Source organism: Drosophila erecta, unplaced genomic scaffold, assembly GCF_003286155.1.
Source record: "Drosophila erecta strain 14021-0224.00,06,07 unplaced genomic scaffold, DereRS2 tig00000055-arrow-pilon, whole genome shotgun sequence".
Classification (NCBI taxonomy): Eukaryota; Metazoa; Arthropoda; class Insecta; order Diptera; family Drosophilidae; genus Drosophila; species Drosophila erecta.
The window spans coordinates 16,998,879-17,022,138 of record NW_020825200.1 but is presented as its reverse complement, the minus strand read 5'-3'; the positions used below and the strand labels follow the sequence as shown (position 1 = coordinate 17,022,138).

Genomic DNA, 23,260 nt, shown 5'->3' with positions numbered 1-23,260 from the left:
GTAGGAAAAAATAAATTTTTTTATAAACATTTAAAAGTGCTATTATTTATTCAAAAACAAATCGAAGTAAATAATTAATAATAAATAAATAAAGAAAATATTTACCGCATAGAACATCCGGCGGAGGGGCTGGGTAAACCCGGATCAAACCGAAAAAAGGCCAAACGGCCATCACTGGTGTGCTGTGCGCACTGGGATTCGTAGTTGTGGAACCCAAGTCGCGGTCGGCGTCGCGAATTAAGCGCTGCTGGGCCTGATAAGTCCGCGTCCGCAGTTCCCATTCAGACGCCGGCCCGTCCGGAATAAGTACGTGTGTTCTTCATCTTTTAGCAGTACGTCGTCTCCGTCCGGTTATTCTTCTTCTTCGCCAGTTGGACGAGTGCAGGAGTAACTGTTGTTTGCGTGCTGCGTGTTTTGGAGAGCGGACAAAGCGATTATTTAATTTAGCCGCATTCCGCCTCTCGCGTACGTCCGCGTGTGAACGAATCCGAAAACCGCATATCTGTGTAGATCCGCAGATGTTATACAATATGACGGAGTAGCCAACGGACTGACCCAAAGCAAAGGTCAAGCCGATACGCGCTAATCTGACTTCCGATCCAAGTGCAAACTCCCCAGCGCCCGCCGTTCCCGCCGCTCCCGCTGTTATCACTTGCCACCCACAAACATATTAGAAAACATACATAGTAGAAAACTGAAATTACAAAATGGGTTGCATGCGCTACATGTCGGAGGCTCATTTGAGGGGCTTCGAGCGATACAAGGTGAGTTCTTTTCAAAGGGGAGCATGGCCACCGGTGGGTGGTGAAAATCAATGTCCCAATCGGGAAGCCCCCTTCCCCAGTTCGGTCAATTGTTATTAAGTTCTAAATAAGTGCCACGAAATGAAATACATTATCGATTTAACCCAGTTTCCTCGAGAGGTTCGATTTCACCCCAGGGAACTTGAATTGAATCCAAAACAAGCCCACTGCACCCAATTCCTGACCGATCCTCAATCGGTTATCGGTTTTGAAAACCCTATGCTTAGGCTTGGGGAGTTAAATGTTCCTCTTTTAACTTTTAACTATTTACCGAAATCTTTCAGGGGTGGGGCATATTCGTTTTGGCTCCACTTTAGAATTTGCTATGTTCTTCGAAGGATCTTAAACATGATCATTTAATTCAACACTAAAAAAAGCTAAGCTTAAATAATCCAATTGGTAGTAATGTACTTTTTTGGTTACTATTTCAGTTATCATGTTCTTTATCGTCATAGAAGTGATTCTTATCAACTTGAATCTTTTCCCAACGTGTAACGACTTTCGATTATGGGATTACGATTTTTTCTAGTTCCGGTTGCTTCGCCCGGCAGATTAGGCAACATTTCTTTCGATCCCGACCAATTGAGCCCGATTATTATGTGTCAAAACTTGTGTTCATAGTTTTACTAGTGTATGTCATCAATTAAGTGATAACCGGACTAAACAAATGTTTCGCAAACGTTCATTAAAAGAAGGCATTGAACTGTCACGGAACCATGTGCTGGAGCTTTGAAAATATTTATACATGTAGTACATTTATACAAGTACATACAGCGTATGTAGACAGATAGTGCAGATTCGGTGGATGGGGATGAGTTGGTTGCTATCAATAGTGGAATTTGTACTTGTAAAGATTACAACATGCAAAGACAATAAGACAAACTGGGTCCGCAAGCGCGGCAAAGGGGGTGCTCAAAAGTAGTCTTAGAATTGTCAACTGACAATAAATAAAGTACAAATCTAAACCATAAGAACCTAAGGAAGAGCATGGCAATTTAATACTACAATCAAATGTCTCGACTGTCAAATATGCAACAACTTTCATAAGATCTTCATGTTATCTTTCAACTCTGTAGATCTTGAGTTACTTAGATATCAACGTTCGTATCAACATGGGTGATTCACTCGGCGACAAGAAGAGTGGGAACTGATTTGTTCTAGGTGTAACATACTTTCAACGAATACAACATACCCTCTCACTCTTTAACAACATGTACTGCGCAGCGGTATAAATCGATATCTTATCAAATCTTCCTTAAATAAAGTTGTACCCAGCATGATAGGAAAAGTTTTGTCAGTTGAAGGGTAACTTATTTTCCCTTGACAAAATATAAATCGAAATCGAAAATTAATCACTCAGTGTTAGCTTGTAGATTAACTTTCCACTTGTAGATGTTCATGCTTGGCATATATTAATTGAAGGGAAAGTGTTTGAAAAATGTTTTTAATCAATATGTCTTATTATTTATTCCGTAGTACAGCAGTATAGACACGAGCTTCCTCAGCGTCTATGTGATGCACCCGTTTTGGAACTACTGTGTGAAGGTATTCTATAAAAGCTTCCTTTATATGTGATTATATTTAAAGGGACATCTCGTGCTCTAGTTTGTTCCCAAATGGCTGGCGCCCAACGTTCTGACCTTCGTGGGTTTTCTCATGACTGTCGTCAACTTTATCCTGATTGCGTACTATGATTGGGGCTTTGAAGCAGCCAATTCAGAGACGGGAAATACGGTGCCCGCCTGGGTTTGGACAGTGGCGGCCATAAATATACTCATTTACTATAACTTGGGTGAGTTTGTGCACATTCAATCAAAAAATTAACTATAGTTGTATCCATAATACTACAATGCCATTTTGTTATCAGATGGCATGGATGGCAAGCAGGCTCGAAGAACTGGAACGAGTGGACCCCTGGGAGAGCTGTTCGATCATGGATTGGACTCCTATTCAGCTGCCCTGATACCCATTTACCTATTCTCCCTTTTCGGCACACACGATTTGCCCCCGATTCGTATGTTCTTTGTGATCTGGAACGTGTTTCTCAACTTCTATTTAACGCACGTGGAAAAGTACAATACGGGTGTTATGTTCTTGCCCTGGGGCTACGACTTTACCATGTGGGTGAGTAAACCAATTATACTTTAAGGGCATTTATTTCTGATTAATAATTTACTTTCCTTCCTAGGGCGTTAGTGGCATGCTGTTTGTGGCCACCGTCTTTGGGCCTGAGATGTATCGCTTCAGTATATATGGTTTCACTGTGGCGAATATGTTTGAGTTCGTTTTAATTGGTTCCGGCATGGTCAGCAGCCATCCGATTATAGCTAGAAATATCTACCTGTAAGTTTCCAATTCAGCCTTTAGGTTTGCACACCAATTTAATTTGTTGGCTTGTTTGGCTTTAGTTCCTACAAGAACAAGACCGGAAAAATGAGACCCATGTGGGAAATGCTGCGACCATTTTTCGCTTTCGTCTGGCTTTTTGTGATCACTGTCGTCTGGTCGTTCTTTTCTCGAAATGATGTGATCAATAAGGAGCCACGAATTTTATGGATACTCTATGGCACGATATTTTCAAATATTGCAGTATGTACTAAAGTGCTTATCGCAATTGGTTCAAAAGCAATAAATCTCCTAAATTCTTTTTTACAGTGCCGTCTGATAGTGGCCCAAATGTCGGACACGCGATGCGATGCCTTCAATGTGCTGATGTGGCCACTGGCCGCCACAGTGGGTGTTTGTTGTTTTCCGTACTACCAGCAGGTCTTCGACACAGATCTTACGTCGGACATCGAGCGATGGATACTCTATGGGCTTACCATTTTCTCAACTCTAGCTCACTGGCACTACGGCTACGGCGTGGTAAGATACCCTGTCATTAAATATATATATAGTTTTTGGTTCTCACAAATGGACTATTTTAGGTTTCTGAGATGTGCGACCACTTTCACATTCGCTGCTTCAAAGTAAGAAAATCTAGCAGCCAATCGGGTTCAAATATAACTCAACCACTTCTGCAGAACAATAACAAAATCAAACCGTTGAAAAGCCATTGAAACTAAATCGCTCACTAACAAAAATCACATCAAAAACCGGGGACAACCAAAATCAACCATCTTGTGATATATAGTATATATATATATATAAATGGGTTCCAAACATTTAGCCCTCGCCTAATGTCTAGGTTCTAAGTGGTCCATACTCAAATCAAAACACTAAACCGATACTCGCCATACGCGGTTTCTAATGTGGTAAAGTCCATACGAAGATATTATGTAATCCAAATCCTAATCATAGGCTAAGAACTTATTATACGATAAACCTAGGCTAAATGCATGAGAGTTATCGTCAGAGACGATTTTAACCAGCATGTTGATATATAGCAGCCCTAACTGCATGATCCGATAAGTATTATGTGCCTGAAGACAGCTACTGAATGAAGTTGTACGCCCACGATATTGCAAAGGCTATGTTCACTGTACCGCCCATCGTATTGTAATTTTCTGTAGATCACGAAACAGACTGTCACCGCTGAGGAAGAGCTGCAGGATGTTGTTGCAGACGCCAACCCTACAGAAAACGCCGAAGAAGTCTAGCTTTCGCCGGTTCTTCTGCAATTGTGTTGTGTTTAAACTTTAAATCGTTACCTAGTTCAGTTAAGAAAAATCGAAAGTGTGTTTAGGCTAAGCTCGAAATTGAAACGAAAATATAATTGTTAGTGCTAAAAGAAAGTTAAATAAATTAAACTTGATCGTTCTCAGATCGAACTTGCTAGGTAATTTCAATTACAGCTTTACCAATTTTGTAAACATGAAATAATTGTGTTTTTATCACATTGATTTAAATATAACTTTTCCCCGACAGATAAGCCTGAGCTTCTTTAATATTAGCTTAATTTTTATTTAGAGTGCAAACGCATTGAATATATGAAAATAATTTAGAGATATCTCATTATCTTACATTATAAACATAGCGCGCGTCTTGGAGATTTCCCGATCCCCTAGTTCAGCAACAGCTGGGCAACAATACTGTTGTCATCCGCCGGATTGGCGGAATGGAGACCAGATCCGCTTTCGAGGAACTCGCGCAACTCGTTCTCCAGATCTCCACCGCCATGCTGTTCATCAGTCTCGTCGATCTCCATGGCCACAGGTTGCAACTGTGGCAGGGCCACCGGCTGTTGGAGCAGCTCAGGCAGCTGGACGCGGGGAGAAACGGGTCGAGGTGGCGGCAAACCAGCTAAACAGAGTAAAGTTATTAATATAAAAGCAAATTAACATTATTTTTATATGGACTTACCATAGGACATGCCCATGGCTTTTCGCAAGGCATAGGGATCGGCGATGGCGGAAGGAGGCAACTTCTTTGCCAGATCGCTGATCTGCTGCGTTAATTGCTGGGCGGTTTGGGCTTCCTCCTGACTGGCGGGCTGTACGAGTCCCAGGTGGTTCGGCAAAGGCTGTGATAAACGATCGTGCTGGGTCACTCGCAGTTTCTCGATTAACGTTAAGTTTTGACTAAGATGCTCGTGCATGCGCCGATTGAGCTCGAAGCTCTTCATTTCAGCCTCCATGCCGTCTAGGAAGCTCACATCGATGCCAAGTTCACCAAGAGATTGCAATCCCTTGAAGTCCACAGGGGTGTTTTTGTATTTTTCATATTCTTGCTCGATTTGGGCGGTGGTTTCCTGCTGGATGGGAGTTTCCTCCTCCTGTTCAAAGCACTTTTCAATCTCACGATGCTCGTATGAATGAAGCTGCATGTTGTATAGTTCATCCAGGGATTTGCTGTGCTCTCCATTGGTGAGGATATCCAGCAGACCATTTGCAATGGTGGTCCCATAGCTAGAGTCTTTGGTGAACTGTAAGATGCTCTCTGCATATTCAGCACTGGACGCATCTCCATACGTACGCAAAACCAATTGCGTTTCTTCGGCACTCAGAGTGGAAAAGCGGGAATCGAAGGTGGGTGCAAAGCTGGCAAACGCTCCGTAGTTTAAGGGTTTCACTGTCCTCATGGCATTCCTTTTGTCAACCTGTCGCGTCTGTAGCTGTGTGCTTCCCGTTTGCAGCTTGCCAACTAGATCACCAATGGTTACTACCCTTTCAGGACCCTCGTTATCCTCTTTGATCAACAGATTCAGGGTGGTACTGCCATCCTTCGTTTGACGCAGGAAACCCATCTTGTGGGCATTTTTCTTGGCATTCACCCTTTGTTTGGCCTGTTGGGCAGCATTTTGAACTTGGGCCAGGATCTCTTCGCCCGTTAAATCGTCTACATAAGGCTCGAAATGTGTTTTTGGTGCATTCTCCAAACGAAGTGCCCGCTTGCGCTCTTCCTCCTCCAGCTGAGCAGGAGTTGGCGGCTCTTCCGCTCCCGTTGAAGCTCCTTCGTCCGCCGAATCGTGATTTTCCCTTGACATATCGTTCGAACTCAACTCAAAGCCAAGTTCTTTGGCTGTAAGCTCCCTCATGTAACCTGACAGTGGTTTCAGGCTTCTCATCAAATTCTCAGGTTGCAGATGTTTCATGCCAACTTGGAGTAGACGCTTAGCTGCCTTATTATATACCGTATCCACGTGGTTGTACTTGATGGCATTTTCACACATGAGCTTAAAGTCATCAGTGAACTCGGTCAAAGCGGTATACTCGTGATCGTCAATCTTCTGTCGCATAGTGGAGAAGTCCATGGGTTTGCTAATTATTGAAGAGTAACCGGGTGCCATGTCATCAGTCACCGGCCATGCAAAAAACTGGTGGGGATCCCGCTTCTCCAGGAAGCGCAACAGGTGCTCCAGAAGTTTGTTTAACGGCGATTTTTGCTGCTTCAGTTTGAGCACACAGCTTCGGGGCTCTCTACCCGACTCACTGGAACTACTGGGGGTCTTTGGTGCCTCGAGAGCCTTGGGTGTAAGGGCATTTAGTGAGTTGGCTCCTCCTGGCGTTGACGGTGAAGGTATTAATAGCTAAAACGCATTGGATACAGTATTAATATGAACTCGCCACGATATGGTAAAGTAACTTACGTCGGGCAGTGGCTTGGTGGGACTGCTGCCTACCAGTCCCAGGGAAGAGGATTGCAGCGACGAGGAGTTGGGCGAAGAACCCATCAGAATCTCGTCCAGCTTGCGCGGAGCTATTGGCTTTGTCACAGGACAGTTTGATGGCGAGTTATCCGTGGTGATGCCTGCAAAGAATAAAATGTTCTCTGGCAGCGGTTGTGACTGGTCATCGTCCATAAAACTGAAGCCGTCTTGGCTGGAATCGGGATCGGCGGCCGGTGGAGCTACCGATGATGGAGCGAATCCACTGCAAGCGGCATCGTCAGCGCCGACCATCATATCTTCGTCCGATCCTGCGTCCCGATGGCGATCTCTACTCCTGTGTCGCTTCTCCTTGTGGTGTTTGTGCTTCTTCTCCCTATCCTTCTTCTTCTTCTTTTTCTTTGACTTTTTGTGGCGCTCGCGATGGCCCTGGTGATCCTGAAGCTCCTCGGGGACTGGCGACATCATGGCCTCGGCTGCTGTGGGCGGTCCTCCGTCCACCATTGGCGAATTGGCACTGTACTCCGGCGTGGCATTCGAGCCCACCTTAAGGATAAGCTTTAGACCTCGTTGCAGCTGAGTCGGGTCCTGGTGCTGACTGTATTCTATATAATATAGCAAAAATCCAGGTTATATTAAGTATATAACGAGTGAGCGGTGCTGCATGGCATTTACATTTTGTGTTCTTATTTCATAAGCATTATATAAGTGAAGGATTAAATTAATTTGATTTATTAAATTTCGACAAAACTTTTCAGTTTTTAACAACACATTTTTTTTCAATTGTAACAAATGAAAAGTATTGTTTACCAATTTTTCAAAGTGTAAGCATGCTCAACAACAAGCGGCAAAATGTAGAGCGAGATGGCCTATGGCAGCAGGGGCTCACGTAGGCACAGCACTTTCATTTCACTCACCTTCATATTTCTCGCGTCGCTCCGACTTGTTTTTCTTGTGCTTCTTGGAGGAGCCCATCTTAGGCTCCAGGTGTCGGAAAATTAGGTAAATCGGTGAAATTTGTAAGCAAAATAATGAAAAACAAAAATCCGGTGGCGAAAAACAGACGCCATGAGCAGTGTGACCGTGCAATTTTTCCACAGAATTCTGAAACGCCTCGCTGACATCAGCGAGATACTTTTCAACACTGATAATAACAATCGATAAGCTATCGGTCTTTTCGGTACAGAATTCAAAACATAAAATCGGTATTACATTTTTTTCTTAATTTATATTGTAAAATATGCTAAAGATTATATCAAATCGGCTAGGTGTGATACATTTTGTCTACTTGCTTTTATTTTGAAAGCAGAAGAATACTTTTAGAGAAACAATTATTGCCTTAGTTTAACCTTTACATATTATTTTGCGGAACTTTAAATGTATTATTTTTCTTATTTTTCTTCGTAGTTCACCGAACCCTTCGCTTGAGGATGGGCGCCTTGTTGGCCAGCACACTTTGCCGGCTCATCGGGATGGCAACGGTCCGCACCTTTCGCTTTCCCCCAGAGCGGCGATGGGTGGAGGTCACCAAGTTTTGCGTGTTCTTCGGCAGGACGGTCGCCCTTCTGAGACTCGCCTTGTTGGCGGAATTGAAGAGGGTGCGCGTGGAGTTCAGGCTCTGCAGGGAGGTGTCCAGCCTGGTGCGAATCTTGTCCAGATCGGCACGCATTCGCTGGATGTCCATCGCTATGGTGTGACGATCGGTTTGCAGCTTCTTGTGCTGCTGCAACATGGTCTCCAGCACTTTCTTCTGTTGGATGACCTCTCGCAAGCGGTTGTTCTGTTCAAGACCCCTCGATCCCTTCGGTTTCTGGTTGATGCTGGCCTTGATCGTAGCCAATGATTTGTGGTTCATTTGTGCGGCGAACCCATGGGCACTGTTCGCCTTTGAGGAGTTGGCGCCACCCCTTATGCGCCCCGATTTGTTACGTCTCGGAGGCTTGGGCACCAATTTCGATGGGACTGGTATGGGACTCGAATTCCCAGCTGGGACCAACGGCTCCGTTGGTCGAGGCTTTCTTGGTGTTCGAACCGCTGGAAAAAAGAAACAGGAATAAAATGGTTTGCTGGATTTAATGGATAAAATGGTCCCAGCCAAAAGCTTACACTTCATGGTCGAGTGAATATTTGCCACCATATTGTCGTAGGTCTTTCTGGTGTCGGGCAACAAGAAACGTCCGGGCAACTGGCTTGATCTTAGCGAGGCCTTGATCCTCTCCCTCCTGGACAGCTGCGACAGCCTGGTCTTGGCACTCTCCTCCTGTTCCCAGTCCCTTCGCAGCTGGGTAGTCAGGATGTGGTGCAAGGCCAGTCGATTGGTCATGGTCACGCTCTTGGCCTAGATGGTAAGCTGCTGATTTTGAATTTAGATTGCGAATTTTGAGTGCCAAAATGGTCGAAAATTTGGAATTTGTTGTTTTTTTTAAGAACAATGCCTCATTTTAGGGTTGTACAAATAGTTTTGACAAAGTTTGGATTTATTCAGCTAAGGCAGGGTTGATCTCAAAAATAGTTTCCCCTTACTTTTTATTAGTTTATCATCATTTATAACATAATATATATAACTTCGCCGTATGCGATTATGAATTGGCTAAATTGGCTTAGATTGAGTCTTACTACATCAGAGATCGGTCTAGAGATGACTGTTGAGGTGCTTCCGGGCCAACTGGGCATAGATGGTGCCATGTGGCTTGTCCACTGGGATGAAAACTTCGTTATTATCGCCCGGAGCAATTTTCTGGAAGGGCTTCGTATCGAAGTTGAAGTAGTGCTTGTTCGGCATGGTCATCGAAATGACCGACACCTGCGGCAGGACATCCAGGACCTGTCGTTCACTGAGATACAGGGTGTGTTGCACGGAGGGCGAGGACACGCCCACCTGCGGATCGCCAGCGAAGTTACGAATGATTATATTCTTGACCGTCTGCCAGGCCCTCAGGAAGTCCAAGTTGTCGGTGTCGGAGTACTCCCAGGAGCAATCCACCACGGTGCTAAAGATGCGATCATACTGATCTGGCAGAGATCTGAACTCGTCATTCACGAAGTTCACAAACGAGGATTGGGTCGTCTTCAGCACTCGCAGGCCTTTGATGCCCGTGATGACCGTTTGTTTGGGATCTGAAAAATGAAGAGGGTGATTATTGAGAACTTTTCAAATATTATTGTTAAGCTTTTGTATAACTAATGACCCACCTGTTCTCCTCAAAACCACATCGCAGTAGTGAAAGGCGGTGGGAGTGAAAATAAAAGCGTGATTGTGCAGCGATCTGTTGTCAACGGAGCTGAAGTCGCAGTTTCCTTGGACTCCGTTCTCACACTTTCCATTGAGGGTGGTCCTGGTCTCCTCCTGGCATACTCGCTGCCAGGGATAGGCCTCCACATGGACGTGCGCCTCCTCCACGTGCGAGTACTTGTTGATGAAGTGCCTGGCCAGGAGCAGGGCAAACTTCTCGGGACTCTCGATGCCGTGCTTTTTGGCCAGCAGATAGACGGTGTTCTTCTGCGAATCGGTGGCCACGATGTCCGAGTTGTTGCCCTGGTAGTAATCCTTCTTGCTGTACAGCTTCAGGTGAGTGCCCACCTCGAACTCCTGGATGGTGTGCACAGGTCCCTTGCGACTGACATGCAGAACCTTGACCGCATCCTTGCCGTATCCGTGATCGGTAATCTCGTACTGATACGGTTTCCCATGTTCTTCCATGCCAGGGGAACTCTTTGGCCTCTGGTTGGCCGCAGCTGGCTGTCTGAGGGGCGTGGCAAACATTCTGGCTGCAAACTCTCTCACTGCCTGACTGATGGTCCCATCAATTTCCCTGCCGCTTTTTATATCAGCACACCTGGCGAACATCGCGAATCTTTGTGTAGTTATGGATTTCGTTAGCGGCTTTCGTAGAAAGCAAGTGGCTGGGGAATCGTATATCATCACTCTCACTTGGAGAACTAAGGGTCTTACTAAAATTATGACTAGATGAGCAGATAATCAGGGCCTAGTGCCAAGTAAACATGACCAAGACTCAAGGCTATATGTCTTCCTCCTCTAGATTTTTTATCTTGTTTACCTAACACTCTTCTAACCAAATCCTTTTTTTGTGCAATATTACGTAAGAGATAACTCGCTCGCTCCGTTTTAGCCATAAAAGAATATGTGCATCTCTTGTGGCGAAAACAGGATTATTTTTTATAAAAAGATATTTGTAAAAGATAAAGGGTTCAAATGGGTAAACTAGAAAAATTTGCTTAAATTGTACAGACCACTTCTAAATTATTTCCTTTATTAGATCGCAAAGATAGAGTAAGTTGTTAGTAAAATTCGTATTTACGCTCAAGATAACTATAATCAAGCACGAGTCACCATTGTTATTATAGTTAAGATAGTGTATGTTGAAAAGATACAATTAATATTTCACAATATTGAAAAATCATATTTATTTCACCGTAGTAAAATGAATAAACGTTTTAAATTTAAATCTTACATTTTACTTGACAGACTATAAAGTAATAGGGATATAAATACGTTAGTCAATTAACTCTTAAGAGACCTTTCAAAATATGTACAAAAATCGATTAAAATTGTGTGTATTTTAAACGTTAATGAAGCTTTTTAAGCAATACCTAAAAATTAATATTGAAGCTAATTGCAGCCCAGAACGAAATACTTAACTTGCATTTCTGGAATAATCTGATTCGGCGAGGGATCCTGTTCAGAAATATATATGTATATACTTTATAGGATCAGAAATGCTTCACTACCTGTTACATACTTATCAACTAGTATCAAATCTAGTGTACCCTTTTACTCAGGAAACTAGTAAAGGATATTAGTGACCCAGAGTTTAATCCTTTCCTTATAAGCCTAAACCTTCTTGTAAACCAATTCTAAGAAACTGCAACTTACATTTTTATTGTGTCGTGGATGAAATGATGTGTGAGCCAATATCAATATCTGATCATTTATCAACCTAGCAATAAAGTATAGTTCTTTATATACGCATAAACAGTAAAAACCAATAAACAGTAAAAGCCAATGCACATAAGAGACCAACTTTTATTACAGTAGTTAATCTTGAAACAGTAATTTGTATCGTGTTTTATTAACACAGGGATTTAAACATACCACTTCAGCTTAGTTTTATTATATAGAGATAAAAAAGTGGGATGTTCTGTGCGACTCTTTTGGTTAATCTACTCACCAAAAACAAAACTCGGGGAGCAGATATTTTGAAAGATATCTGGGCGTATTTCCAAGAGCTATATATTTGCTTGACACGGTTTTTGGGAGCGTGCCTTGTATGCCCAAAGATCTCCCACGATCCGAAATGTTGTATATCTTTGTTGGCAAGTTATGTAAGTTCCGTTTGTGGTTATTGGCTTAAGATAAACTCTGGGTTGGAAATGAGGTGTCATTATTTGTTAAGCGAGAGTTAATTCCAGCCCAGTTATATGTTTAGAAACCTTTTGATTTCACGGGTGAATTGAAAAACGGGAAACACTTGGCATGGATAATTATGTTTACTTTTCCATAAGTTAAAGTTATTGTGGCATAAAGCTAATTTATGCCTTATAGCATTCTACTGATGTGATAAGCTATATGATCTTGATGATGGCGTCTCATAAACGCGTGGAGAACACCTGCCACATGAATCATATCCAAAGATGTACCGCCTGGAATTTAATCTAATGGATTGGTAGTTTTATGAAGCTTTTGGCACCTCGACAACTTGTTGTCCGCCAGAAAGTTTTGCGTGTGGTTCAGTGAACTAAAGTGCGACCTATGAATGAGAGTTTTGGACAAGTGAACGCTTTTGTTGTCGACTCCACAAACAAAAGTGCAAATTGTTTTCCAGCGAAACCTGCGACGCACCCATGTAAAATATTATTTTTCGGCCTGCAGACATCGGTGTCGAGTGAACCGCAACGAGTTAGTTGCGTTTTTGAGCGCGTTACCAGCGGACGAACAGCGAAATGGAGCTGCCAGTTGTCCTTCTTTTGGTGCTGGGTGTCATCCCACTTGGAGCCCATGGCGCTGTACACGATGAGCTGCCCCAGTGCGGCCTACATGGTGTCTACAGGCAGCGCCAGAGTCTCGTCGAATCGCCCAACTACCCAGACAACTATCCGGTGAACACCTGCTGGGATTATGTGGTGCGGTCTCCCTACCGCTGCCCCACCAAGTTCCACATACAGTTCCTGGACTTCAAGCTGGAGCTGTCGGAGAACTGCAGTCGGGATTACTTGGCCATCGGCCTGAACAACGACGGCGACGACATGGACGTCTTGTGCGGCCAGGTGCTGGGTATCAAGAAGTACCACACCCCCGATGGAGTCCTGCGTCTGCGCTTCCTTAGCGATGATTCGCCTTGGACGACGAACGGTGGCTTCCGCCTGCTCATCACGCGCTTGGCCTGCGAACGGGAGGACTTGGTGGCCAGAGGACTGGACGATGACGAGGAGGACGTCGATGGCGACACGGTGCAGGTGAGCGCCAAGTCGCCGCCCAAGAAGCTGCTCACCCAGCACCACCATCACCACCTGCCACAGCAAAGCCCCCAGCAGCAACTGGAGCCAGCGTTCAACTATACGCAACCAAATCGGTTGGGGTTCAACTTGGGTTTGCAACCAGGTTTTGGTTATCCTGCTGGATTATACCCACCGCCTGGGGGATTACCTCCCCAGTACTCACCGCCTTGTGCTCCCCAGCAGCAGCAGCAGCAGCAGCAACTTTTGCAACAGCAGCAGGAGCAGCAACGATTCCTGCAGCAACAGCAGCTACAACAGCAGCTCCTGCATCAACAGCGACTGCAACAGCAGGCTTTGCAGCAGCAGCAGCTGCAGCAACAAGTGCAACTGCAGCGCCCACTGCAGCCTCAGCTTCCCCAGCAGCAGCAAGAGTTGCCTTTGATTTCCGATCAATATCAGACTACATCCTTTCAGCCACATGCCGTAACTCTCAAGGATTACGATTCCCAGACCTTGCAGCAGTTTGGTGGTCAGCTGGATCTATGCTGCGCCAGCAGCTTCAATCAAAACCACTTCTATCTCTCCAGTCCCGGCTTTCCAAGGACGGTCTTGAACTATCTGCTGCCCAATCAGCAAAGGGATTGCGTGTTTTACATAGAGAAGAGCTCTCCGAACGTCTGTCGTTTGAGGATCCAGTTCAAGTTCTTCGATTTCGGTCAGAATTCAGGAGGCTCCATTGGCGGCAGTTTCGGCGGGGGACTCGCAGGCGGAGTTTCCGGTGGATTGGGCGGAGGATTCAGTGGCGGCTTTGGAGGCCAACATAATTGCAATGGTGACTTCCTGGAGCTGGATGGTCAGCGATACTGCGGCTGTCGTTCGGGCTATGTGCACAAATCGCATTGGGATCAGGGTCGCAAGGCGTTGCGCATGCGCATAGGACAGTCGAGCAGCACCACGTCCAATGGCTTCCTGCTGGAGATATTCCAGGACCAGGACTCCGATGGCTGTCGTCAAGACGCTGGCCAAGCATTTGGATTGGGCCTGCAGCAGCAGCAACCTCAAAGGGGATTGGGCTTGTGGCCGCAGGGGTTACAGGGGTTACAGCCTCAATTGGGCTTGCAACCCCAGTTGGGATTGCAACCTCAGCTGGGATTACCCCCGCAAACAGCACCAATGTGGCCCCTACAAGCCGGATATCCCAACTATGTCAGCGGTTATCCCCTACCCTTTACGGCCACTCCCTATCGAACGGCGAGAAGGATTTCCTATGCCCGCGGAATCGATGCCCAACAGCCCTCGAGAGTGGTGGAAACGAACTCCACCCGCAAGGAGTTCTACTACTTCGACGGCGATGAGGCCTTTGCCCGTTCCGCTTTGGACGATGAGGACGAGGATAAGTCTCACCTGGGCGTCACAACTCAGCCGCAGTCTCCACCCCAATCCCCAGCTAAGCCGGAGTCACCTGTGGTTACGAAAGCCTTCGAGCAAAGCAGTTGCTCCTTTGATTACATGGAGGTACTTAAACTTTCCGTCGACACGCTCTGGCTAACGAAACCCTTGTGCTTTTCGCCCCTGAGGAGTTGGTTCCCAAACATTTTTGGCTGAAGGTGGAAAACAAATTTGTTTCACATAATGAAAGATTTAAGAGCTAATAAAAACTAGGAAATTCGAAGTGCTGTTTAATGTGTTTTTATATATTTTCGGTGATATAATAATTATCCGTTTCATGACAATGATACCAAATTTCCTCCTATTTCGCCAATTCTGTTAACGTCATAGCGAGTGTGTAAAGTAAATACGATAAGGAATGCGTCTTTTCACTCCGCTTAGTCATCCATGGGAGCTTACACGCTCCGTGGTCATTACTAGGCCACGAGTTCCAGCAGCCCCGTCCTCACCTTTAGCCACTCCGTATCGCAGTCCCCCACCCGACTTTGTCATCCACAGATACAGATGCTTTCCAGATAGATAACCACGTCGCCACATTGTTGTCTCAGCAAACAGTGAACAATAGTTGGCCGAGAATCTCGGCCCTATTCAATCTCAATGTCAGGGTGCGCTTTCTCACTTCCGTAGTTGCTGGGTGGATTACAATCGCAGTACTTATGTGGGATAAACAAAGAGTCGGAGTTGTTGTGGAAGTGCCAAACTAGAAAAGATCTGTCCAATTTGCTAGCACTAATTTCTCCAACGATCTTGTGGTTACATGCATAAATATTTCACTGCAAGCAATTGATCTTAATTGATTTTATACTTAGTTTCGGAAAAATACTAAGTTCCTATAAGTTAAGAACTTAGCTCAGCTTGCTTGATATATTTAAAGTATATAAAGAGCCCTTTACGTCAATTGAAAACGCCTTGTCGCCATTCAATTGCATACGAATAATAGTACTTCATAAGTTTATTTGAAATATATATACTCCTCGACTTTACATTACAGATAGCTTCAGTTAGTAAGTAGTTAACACGTACACATTTATGTTAATACACACATTTCAATATTCTCGTATATACACACTGATGTAGCATTGGGGATTGTGGCTCCATTTGCGTCATTATAATACTAGTGTAATGGACCGAGCGGCGTTACGAGACTTTAAAGTGATATGGCAACGTTTTGGAATTGTTTGGATTAGCACACGCAACGACCACTAAGAAAGTAACAAGGGAGCTACTATAACTTTGTTTATTTCGTTAGTATATACAACACATTGAGAGCTATAAAAGTTTTAATTGTCTACAATTGGAATTAGGGGAGGCTCACAAGGGTCTCTAGCCCTCTCTAGCCCGAGATAACGAAGTATTTTTAGCTTAGTTCGCTTAGCCGGATAGTTAGCAGTTAGTAGTTAGTTAATTAGTTAGGCTAATTGCTAGTGCTTGTTGTTCTCCAGCTTGGCGCTCGACTTTGTCAGCAATGTACAATGATGCTTGGTATACATATGTGTCTGTCAGTGTCGTGTCCGTGTGTGGGTGTGTGTGTGTGGGTGTGCGGATTATAGCCTTCGTCCTGGATCCTGTGCCTTAGCCCAGGAACCTTATGTTGGTGAAGACCGCCTTGGCCGGACGCTTCCGGTTGCAGAAGTTAACCGTCTTGCTGTGGTTGCCCTTGCGATTCTCGTGCAGATTGACCAGCAGCTTGAATATATCCTCCTTACTAGGTGTGCAGGCATATCGCAGTTCCGGTTCATAGTTGCTGTTGATAGAATTCATGTAAGAACTGATAATGGTAATGGTTATGTAGTTAGCAAATCGTTCACGCTTCGGCTATCAGTAATCAGTAATCAATCGATCAATCGATCTCTCAGTGGGCGGTGGGGAGTTCTGGGTGTCTGCCTTTTGGGCCTAAAGAGACTCTTATAAATGCATTACAGTAAGTTGTTCAAGTTCAAAGGACTACTGTGGGCGGGCAGCAAGGATGCTCCTGAAATTGCCATTTTTGCTTTGAGGGTCATACTTTTGATTTGCGTCAATTCGTCACAATTGAATTCTAACCATCTTTACTTTAAAGGAAAGCTTTTTATTTCTAAGGCAGGCTCCGTTTATACAGCTTGGCAATTTGAGGATTTCCGTTTATAGCTCTAAGAATAAGGTAGTTACTCTGCATAAAGACTACTGACAACATTTACTAACTACAAATGAAAATTTGGCTTGCGTAATTGGCAGTCAATGGAGCTGAGTGCAGTGCTTTGGGGATTTTCGGATTGGTGTGAGTTCTGTTTAAATAAAGAAAAGCAACCTACCCGCGATTCTTGTTGTGGCGCTTCCACGGATACCTTCGATAATAGCGCGACCGCTTGGATTTGCTCTGGCCCAAAACCAAATCCTGAACGGTGTTCTCCAAGTCGGCGTAGTCCTCGGCTCCGGCGGAAGGAATGACGGCCTCCGGCTCCTCCTCCTCCACGTATACCAAGGGCAAGGTTTCCAACGAGGGATCCTGAGCGAACAAATACACAGAGAAAATTTGAGTTGTGCCTTGATTACTGAAGGAACTGCAAAAATGAAAGTACTTAATAGCACGAATTACTTTGAAAAATTTAGTTTTCTGTTTAAAATTTTTGCAAAAATATTTATAAATTAAGTTAATAGCTTTTTGTAAAATGAATTCTCTGTGTATTCCTCAGCATTTTTAACGAAATTTCGCCAGCCTGACTTTTCACTCACCTCCAGCATTTTCATGAGCAAAGCGGATTTGTCCACGAGCTCCTGCTCGGCACGCAAATCCTCCTCCATCTTCTTGAGCACCTCGAACTTGCTGGCCAGCTCGAGTTCGTTGTACACCGCATCGGCGTAGTCGGGGATCTGGGGAACCACTGCCAATCCGAGTTCCTGGGCGCGGAGTAATTCTGCCGTGAAATGAGCACGCAAAAGTCCTTATTTGCGATTGGAATGTTTATTCAAGCTGCCGCTAATCCGACCACAACCATGCCATTCCCACTCCCACTCCCACTCCCAATCCCACATAGATTCTTGCTCCGTGCCATCGGAAACTTCCGCCGCTTGATATTTGAAAGTTTGAATAGTTTGTTTGTCTGTCTGTCTTGGTCGTTTGGAAGGGGGCTTCAACGTGTATCCCCACGGCACTTCTGTCGTTTCAATGGACTGGCGGAAATTGACTGGCGGCAATGAGTTTATGGCCACAGAATTCCCTTCCCCGCCCGTTTCCCGGCTTTTCGACCACGTCCGTCAGTCAAGGCAACAGGCACTGCAACTCCTTGACTGCCTTTTGTCGCTTTTGGCATCCAGTCTGCCCATCACTGTCCACTCAATGTCTTTTCAAAGAGCCGCAGACAGGCGACTCGTGAACTCAGGCGGCTCGAAACCCTTCGCAGTTACAGTTCGCACTTTAAAGATGATATGTAATACTCATTTTCGACATCACAACAGATTTAAATATCAGTGCATTTCGTTTTTGTTTCATACAAAAGATCACCTGTGACGTCCAGAAATGAAAATGTTACCAACTCCCGAATCGATATTCGTTGAATTTCCAATCCATTTACCCATCTATCAAATCACTTGGAAAACCAGTTCACTTATTGAAAATCGGATATGACATTTTATTGCGGGCTGGTGGCAGGAAGGTGCTCGCAACCCAAAAACCCAAACACCAAACCCAAAACGCAAACGTCGAATCAAATTCGTCAACAAATTTGAAAACCTATCCCCGCCTGTTTGGTGGGCGTGTTAAGTGCTCTGCACAAACAGATGCTTCACATATTGTATGATGGCTAACATGTGAGGCACTTGAACAATTGTGCACTGACCGAAAATGTTCAGCGAGCGGTCACCATGGCCATTAGCGATGGTGGGCGGCGGTTACGGCTAAGTGCACGCCTGGGCCACCCTAACTCTGGGTCCACCCTTTCGAGCGGGTGCCTAAAAGTCGGCAAGCAAAAATTTGAACTCAGGCGAGGATGAGGATGAAATGAGAGCTGGTATCTGCTATTAAATGTACCAACAAATTGCGACTACCAATATTTGAGGAAGATAACAAAAGGCCTTAAAATCCTGAACAGATTAATTATTTCTGGTCATTTAAAGTTGCTCACTATTCTAGTTCTTCTAGCTCCCAAGCTTTATGAGCGGTGGAAACCTGGTTATAGGATTTTTCATGCCCACGATTACGTATTAAAAAAGAACCAGAGAACAATTAAATTGAAATGGCCACAGGATGCAGTTGCTATCCTGTTGATTCGACTGGGGATTAGCCCGGGATGCCCGGGAAGTCTACTCGAGGTCTTTGCGGCGAAGGAAAAGAAGCGGTAATAGGGATGTTTATGACTCACCATCGCCGGGATCGTAAACGGCTCGCTCCTGGACCTCCAGGACGTCACCGGACGGGGAGGGTCCTTGGCGAACGGGTCCGTCCTCGACCCCTAGAATGGGCAGATGCAGACGCTGTGGGGCGGACGCCACGCCCTGGTGGTCACCACTCCTGGCGGCTCCGCTTGCTCCGCCTGCTCCTCCGCTGGCGGAGGTCTGGGCAGTAAGGAAGCCGGCGACGTGACGCGTCCTGCTACACAGGATCGTGGTAGCCAGGATGCAGAGCGCAAGGGTGTCGGACTTCATGTTCATACAGCTACTCCGGATGAGCTCGGGATTAGTGCGCGGGTCGTTGGCGATGTGGATGTCCCTGGAAGGCAAAGCAGCGGAGATGTTTGTACAAGAGGGTAATTACCGTCACTACCACGAACAGGCATGGATGCCTACCCCCATCCGCCCCCTCATGCCGTGCGTGTGGGCGTCTTTGTGTTTAAGCAAACAATACGCAGATAAACACGCAAGCAACCGAGGAGCCCCCACCAAAAGGGGGGAACCGCGAAGGCAGCTGCAGAAGTGGGTGGTGGGGGCGAAACGTCAAAAGGGCGCCTCTTAGATAACTTGGCGGCTGATTCTGGGGCTTTTGTCTTGTGCTGCTGCTTAATCTTTCTTCGCGGGAAGAACCGTGAGTCAAACAATTATACATTTTTCCCTTCAAAGTGTTTGCACTTTATGCACAAATAGTTTATAACAAACGCGGTTGAAGTAATATGTTCGTGAAGTAGCAAATACCGAAGGTTCAGCCTTGCGGGTTTACTTTATAGATACTATATTATATTTTGTAATAACTTGGTATTATATCTGCATTACATTTTATGTTCACATGCCCCGTCGAAAGCCAACTTTATTTACTTATAGAGCGAAGAAATATACTCAATTTTGGTGAATATCAACGAAAGATGATTGAGGCAACCTTTTTCCCGTAGATTTGCACCACTGTATTCGAGGTGTTCCTGTGCTTTTATAAATATTTTTATGTCAGGTACTGACTGCATCGAGGTTCATACTGGGCCTTCTCCCGGGCGCTTTGTCCTTTCATTTAATTAAGTATGGGACCTCGCTGACATGGGCGAGTGGGCTTAAATCTTTTGCAGCGTATTTTCAGCCCATTAGCCGGGGATACTGGTTGTTGGGGATCTGGAAAACCCGCCGCCCTTATCGCATTTTTTTGCGTTTACAAAACATCTGCTTGACGAGCAATATAAATGAGTTGGCTGGAACTTTTGGCACTTTCGGTGCGGTTTCGCTGGTTGAGATGTCTAGGATCGGCTTAATTTGTCTGCCCAAGCAGCTGAACATAATGCACGAGTGTGCTTAGACAAATTACTAAAAAAAGTGTGAAGATTTTCGCCAAGAAATCCAAAGTTCATTAATTAATTAAGGGCTTCGTTAATAAATAAGGCGCTTTTTGCTGCGAAAGTGTAAACGCATTTCATCCAATTGTCTGTGTTTGCAAAGGAATTGCTATTTTTCATAAGAAAGATAATATTATTAAATTATCTTTCAGAAAATCGTTCCCACCTCACATGCAAAGTAAATTTAAATTGGCTAAATTTATATGGTTAGTTAACCACATAAATCAGTCAAGTGAATCAACTCTGACACGCCCTAGCCAAAAAAAAACGCAAAAGGACAGCATTCGGTTCATTAAAATTGCTCGGAGAAAGAGAACTTCTCGTTAATGATTTTCTTTTCACTTTTCGTCACGTTTTGCTAGAATCGATTGAAAATTTGCAAATTTGTCAAAATATTTGCGACAAAATTTTATCGTCGCTTCGCCGATGATATACATTTATGTTTTTAAGTGCATAGTAATTTTCCGGTTTTTTGTTCATTGGGGAAATAAATTGCAATTTCTTCGGGCATTTCCTGCAAAAACTTTTTCAATTACTCCGCTTTTATTGACACTCACGAAAGTGGGCAACACTTTGGTGTTATTTTTGGGAAAGCACAACTTATTTGAAATTGCTGAGGAGGGGTCGAATTATAGGCAAACAAAGCAAACGAATCGTTGTTAAAATGCCTTAATTAACTTGTTGGCACAGTGTCAAAATGTGGACAGAGCCCAAAAAAACGCCAGAAAAATAGAAAAGAAATTCACCCTGGTTGGCGGTGTCCCCAAGGTAAAATTAAATTAATTTGGGGGCGAGGGAAGTTTCAGGAACCCATATATAAATGCGCGTCCATTTTTACCCGTCGTCTGTTTTTCTTTTTGCAATAGCCACACGGCTAATTGCTAAATTGAGTTGAAGTGTAACTGAAACGGTGCCGAACCCAAAGGAATTTTCATAGGCCTTATCTTCCACTATGTTCGCCTACGTACCACCTGATGTGGTCATGTGTGGTGGAAAAACTGCTTAATTAGGGCTAAGGATGTGGAAAATACGGCTGGGAAAAGGGAGTTGGCCAAGTGCATCTGACATTTGTCGCCGGAATCCTGCCAATTAGTCACGGTCTATGTGCGTAACAATCCTGGGCAGCACATTACACAACTTTTCTACTTATTGAATCCGGCCATCTGGGATGCTAGTCAAAATTTGCACACAAAAGGTTACACAAAAAGTTTTAGCAAAGCCAAAAGACGGGACGTCAACGGAATCTTCAAATTTATAAGTACTTGTGCCATAATTCAAAGAGTTGCAGTTGCTCGCCAACTAGAAATTCGGGCACAAACTGTCATCTTTAATGAATAACTAAGAGCTGTATTGCCTCCGGAATGTAACTCGATACCTCGAGATATATTTTCAGTTGCTATGTCCCGAGAAATAGCGCACACGAGCATCTGTAAGTACGTTCTGAGGATAAAATCCAGTGGGATGCTGAATTTTTTGACAAGAAAACTGCTTGGGATTGCGTTCAATGCTTTCGATGGATTCATTTTTTTAAATTGCTATACGATTGTCGGGAATTTTCGCACGTGGAACTTAAGGGGTTTGATATAGAGAACGAGGTCGGGGACAACAAATATTGATGCTTTTTCTATTTGTTTCTCCTTGATTTTTGTTGGTTTATTTACGCTTGACATTTGTGCTTGGCATTGGTGGGAATTCCTTGAGTTATTGACATTGATAAAGTATTTATGGATTGCTGTCCTGAACAAGCTTAAAACCAATTTTCCCAAAAATGTTAAGCTCACCAGTTGCAATTAATTGCTAAATTGAACTGTCTAGTTCAAGTGTCATGTTATATGTTTAAAAGCGAAATTACGAACGTCATTTTTAAAATTGGTATGAAATAATGACAAAATGTGTGGGGAAAGTTAAAAAAATGAATTTTTCGTACTGCTTTTTTTTCTTGTGAAAAACCTTAGTGGAACTAAAAACAACAAAATAATTCTACTATTTTTAAACGAGACATTCAAAATGTTAAGCTTTTTTTATCAAGATTTTTTGTCGATAGAAGTTGGTTTAAAAATCTTCAGGTACAGTTCAAAATAATATAATGTAGCAATTAAAAGGTAGTAAATTCATTTTTAGCTATCATAAATCCCTTGATTTTCGTTCCTTTGAGCATTTTCGGTTTTATGAACGAATGCAATAGTTTTGTTTGAAATACAATAGTTGTGTTGTTGTGTCCTTCTCTGGCATATTTAATATATGTTCAGGACATTATTTAAGTAAACCCACTAATTGTTATGTATTTTTCAGGCGCGTTTTTCGAGTTCCATTGACGACATTGTAATTGGTGACGAAAGCGACGGCATTACTAAGATTTCACGTCACGTGCATATATCCTTGTATATCCTTTTTATACAATCGGCAGGCTCAAATTAAACACAGGCCACAATATTTTTAAGGAAGCATTTTAAAGAGTTCTGCGAAACTGATATTCGAAACACACCGTCAACACTCACTTTAAAATATATTCCTGGAAACCGTTTGCGCTGCTGAATCAGAATCGGAATCAGAATCGCAACACTGTCAACTGTTGCACCTACTACTTGTTGAACACTGCGTGGTCGACTCGCGGAGCCGCCTCCTTTTATAAGGCCGCGTCCGAAGTTAAACCCGATTCGCCATCGGCGAGCGATGACGAGCACGTCGATTTCCACGAGCCGATTGAAGGCGCCAAAAAAGTGCGTAAAAGCTTCGACAAGCTTTCCCTGGCAACTCCTCCTTCTCCTTGGAAGTGGAAA

The 23,260-nt window shown here is 44.2% G+C and overlaps 6 protein-coding genes across 9 annotated transcripts; 2 read left to right on the top strand and 4 right to left on the bottom strand.

The window, feature by feature from the left end:
* The first annotated feature begins 158 nt into the window (after positions 1-158).
* LOC6541757 (ethanolaminephosphotransferase 1) lies at positions 159-4,635 on the top strand. 3 transcript variants are annotated; one of them, XR_001448641.2, is made up of 9 exons: positions 159-764; positions 2,280-2,348; positions 2,409-2,595; positions 2,671-2,927; positions 2,992-3,146; positions 3,212-3,392; positions 3,459-3,668; positions 3,731-4,057; positions 4,316-4,333. XR_001448641.2 is itself a non-coding variant. In XM_015159341.2 (9 exons), the coding sequence occupies exons 1-9, from the start codon at positions 708-710 to the stop codon at positions 4,400-4,402; spliced, it is 1,245 nt and encodes a 414-aa protein (XP_015014827.1). In that variant the 5' UTR covers positions 159-707; the 3' UTR covers positions 4,403-4,635. The 3 variants fall into 3 exon arrangements, 2 of the variants coding, with proteins under 2 accessions (XP_015014827.1, XP_001970195.1); XM_015159341.2 differs by having other exon boundaries at positions 3,731-3,772; positions 4,316-4,635; XM_001970159.3 differs by having other exon boundaries at positions 3,731-4,635.
* A 54-nt stretch (positions 4,636-4,689) lies between these two features.
* Positions 4,690-8,005, bottom strand: LOC6541479 (bromodomain-containing protein 7). Its single transcript, XM_001970158.3, has 4 exons — positions 7,767-8,005; positions 6,832-7,454; positions 5,106-6,771; positions 4,690-5,045 (listed from the first exon to the last, which is right to left on the bottom strand). The coding sequence occupies exons 1-4, from the start codon at positions 7,822-7,824 to the stop codon at positions 4,807-4,809; spliced, it is 2,586 nt and encodes an 861-aa protein (XP_001970194.1). The 5' UTR covers positions 7,825-8,005; the 3' UTR covers positions 4,690-4,806.
* A 113-nt stretch (positions 8,006-8,118) lies between these two features.
* On the bottom strand, positions 8,119-9,277 carry LOC6541904. Its single transcript, XM_001970157.3, has 2 exons — positions 8,956-9,277; positions 8,119-8,883 (listed from the first exon to the last, which is right to left on the bottom strand). Exons 1-2 carry the CDS (start codon positions 9,170-9,172, stop codon positions 8,258-8,260), a joined length of 843 nt encoding a protein of 280 aa, XP_001970193.1. The 5' UTR covers positions 9,173-9,277; the 3' UTR covers positions 8,119-8,257.
* Positions 9,278-9,351: 74 nt separating this feature from the next.
* On the bottom strand, positions 9,352-10,643 carry LOC6541683 (uricase). The gene is made up of 2 exons (XM_001970156.3): positions 10,042-10,643; positions 9,352-9,966 (listed from the first exon to the last, which is right to left on the bottom strand). The coding sequence occupies exons 1-2, from the start codon at positions 10,610-10,612 to the stop codon at positions 9,482-9,484; spliced, it is 1,056 nt and encodes a 351-aa protein (XP_001970192.1). The 5' UTR covers positions 10,613-10,643; the 3' UTR covers positions 9,352-9,481.
* Positions 10,644-12,760: 2,117 nt separating this feature from the next.
* On the top strand, positions 12,761-14,968 carry LOC6541295. Its single transcript, XM_001970155.3, has one exon. The coding sequence runs from the start codon at positions 12,811-12,813 to the stop codon at positions 14,908-14,910; it is 2,100 nt and encodes a 699-aa protein (XP_001970191.2). The 5' UTR covers positions 12,761-12,810; the 3' UTR covers positions 14,911-14,968.
* Positions 14,969-15,692: 724 nt separating this feature from the next.
* On the bottom strand, positions 15,693-19,432 carry LOC6541203. 2 transcript variants are annotated; one of them, XM_026979230.1, is made up of 4 exons: positions 19,092-19,432; positions 17,467-17,648; positions 17,046-17,239; positions 15,693-16,498 (listed from the first exon to the last, which is right to left on the bottom strand). In XM_026979230.1, exons 1-4 carry the CDS (start codon positions 19,378-19,380, stop codon positions 16,327-16,329), a joined length of 837 nt encoding a protein of 278 aa, XP_026835031.1. In that variant the 5' UTR covers positions 19,381-19,432; the 3' UTR covers positions 15,693-16,326. The 2 variants fall into 2 exon arrangements, with proteins under 2 accessions (XP_026835031.1, XP_026835030.1); XM_026979229.1 differs by having other exon boundaries at positions 16,262-16,522; positions 19,092-19,380.
* Between the last annotated feature and the right edge of the window lie 3,828 nt (positions 19,433-23,260).

Coding starts and splice junctions, on each gene's coding strand:
- LOC6541757 (XM_001970159.3), top strand. CDS start 708: ATGGGTTGCATGCGCTACATGTCGGAGGCTCATTTGAGGGGCTTCGAG. Junction 765..2,279: donor GGGGCTTCGAGCGATACAAG/GTGAGTTCTTTT, acceptor TTTATTCCGTAG/TACAGCAGTATAGACACGAG. Junction 2,596..2,670: donor ACTCATTTACTATAACTTGG/GTGAGTTTGTGC, acceptor TTTTGTTATCAG/ATGGCATGGATGGCAAGCAG.
- LOC6541479 (XM_001970158.3), bottom strand. CDS start 7,824: ATGGGCTCCTCCAAGAAGCACAAGAAAAACAAGTCGGAGCGACGCGAG. Junction 6,772..6,831: donor CCACCAAGCCACTGCCCGAC/GTAAGTTACTTT, acceptor AATGCGTTTTAG/CTATTAATACCTTCACCGTC. Junction 5,046..5,105: donor AGCCATGGGCATGTCCTATG/GTAAGTCCATAT, acceptor TACTCTGTTTAG/CTGGTTTGCCGCCACCTCGA.
- LOC6541904 (XM_001970157.3), bottom strand. CDS start 9,172: ATGACCAATCGACTGGCCTTGCACCACATCCTGACTACCCAGCTGCGA. Junction 8,884..8,955: donor TATTCACTCGACCATGAAGT/GTAAGCTTTTGG, acceptor TCTTTTTTCCAG/CGGTTCGAACACCAAGAAAG.
- LOC6541683 (XM_001970156.3), bottom strand. CDS start 10,612: ATGTTTGCCACGCCCCTCAGACAGCCAGCTGCGGCCAACCAGAGGCCA. Junction 9,967..10,041: donor TGTGGTTTTGAGGAGAACAG/GTGGGTCATTAG, acceptor TTCATTTTTCAG/ATCCCAAACAAACGGTCATC.
- LOC6541295 (XM_001970155.3), top strand. CDS start 12,811: ATGGAGCTGCCAGTTGTCCTTCTTTTGGTGCTGGGTGTCATCCCACTT.
- LOC6541203 (XM_026979229.1), bottom strand. CDS start 19,380: ATGAACATGAAGTCCGACACCCTTGCGCTCTGCATCCTGGCTACCACG. Junction 17,649..19,091: donor CGTTTACGATCCCGGCGATG/GTGAGTCATAAA, acceptor ATTTCACGGCAG/AATTACTCCGCGCCCAGGAA. Junction 16,523..17,045: donor CGCCACAACAAGAATCGCGG/GTAGGTTGCTTT, acceptor TACCATTATCAG/TTCTTACATGAATTCTATCA.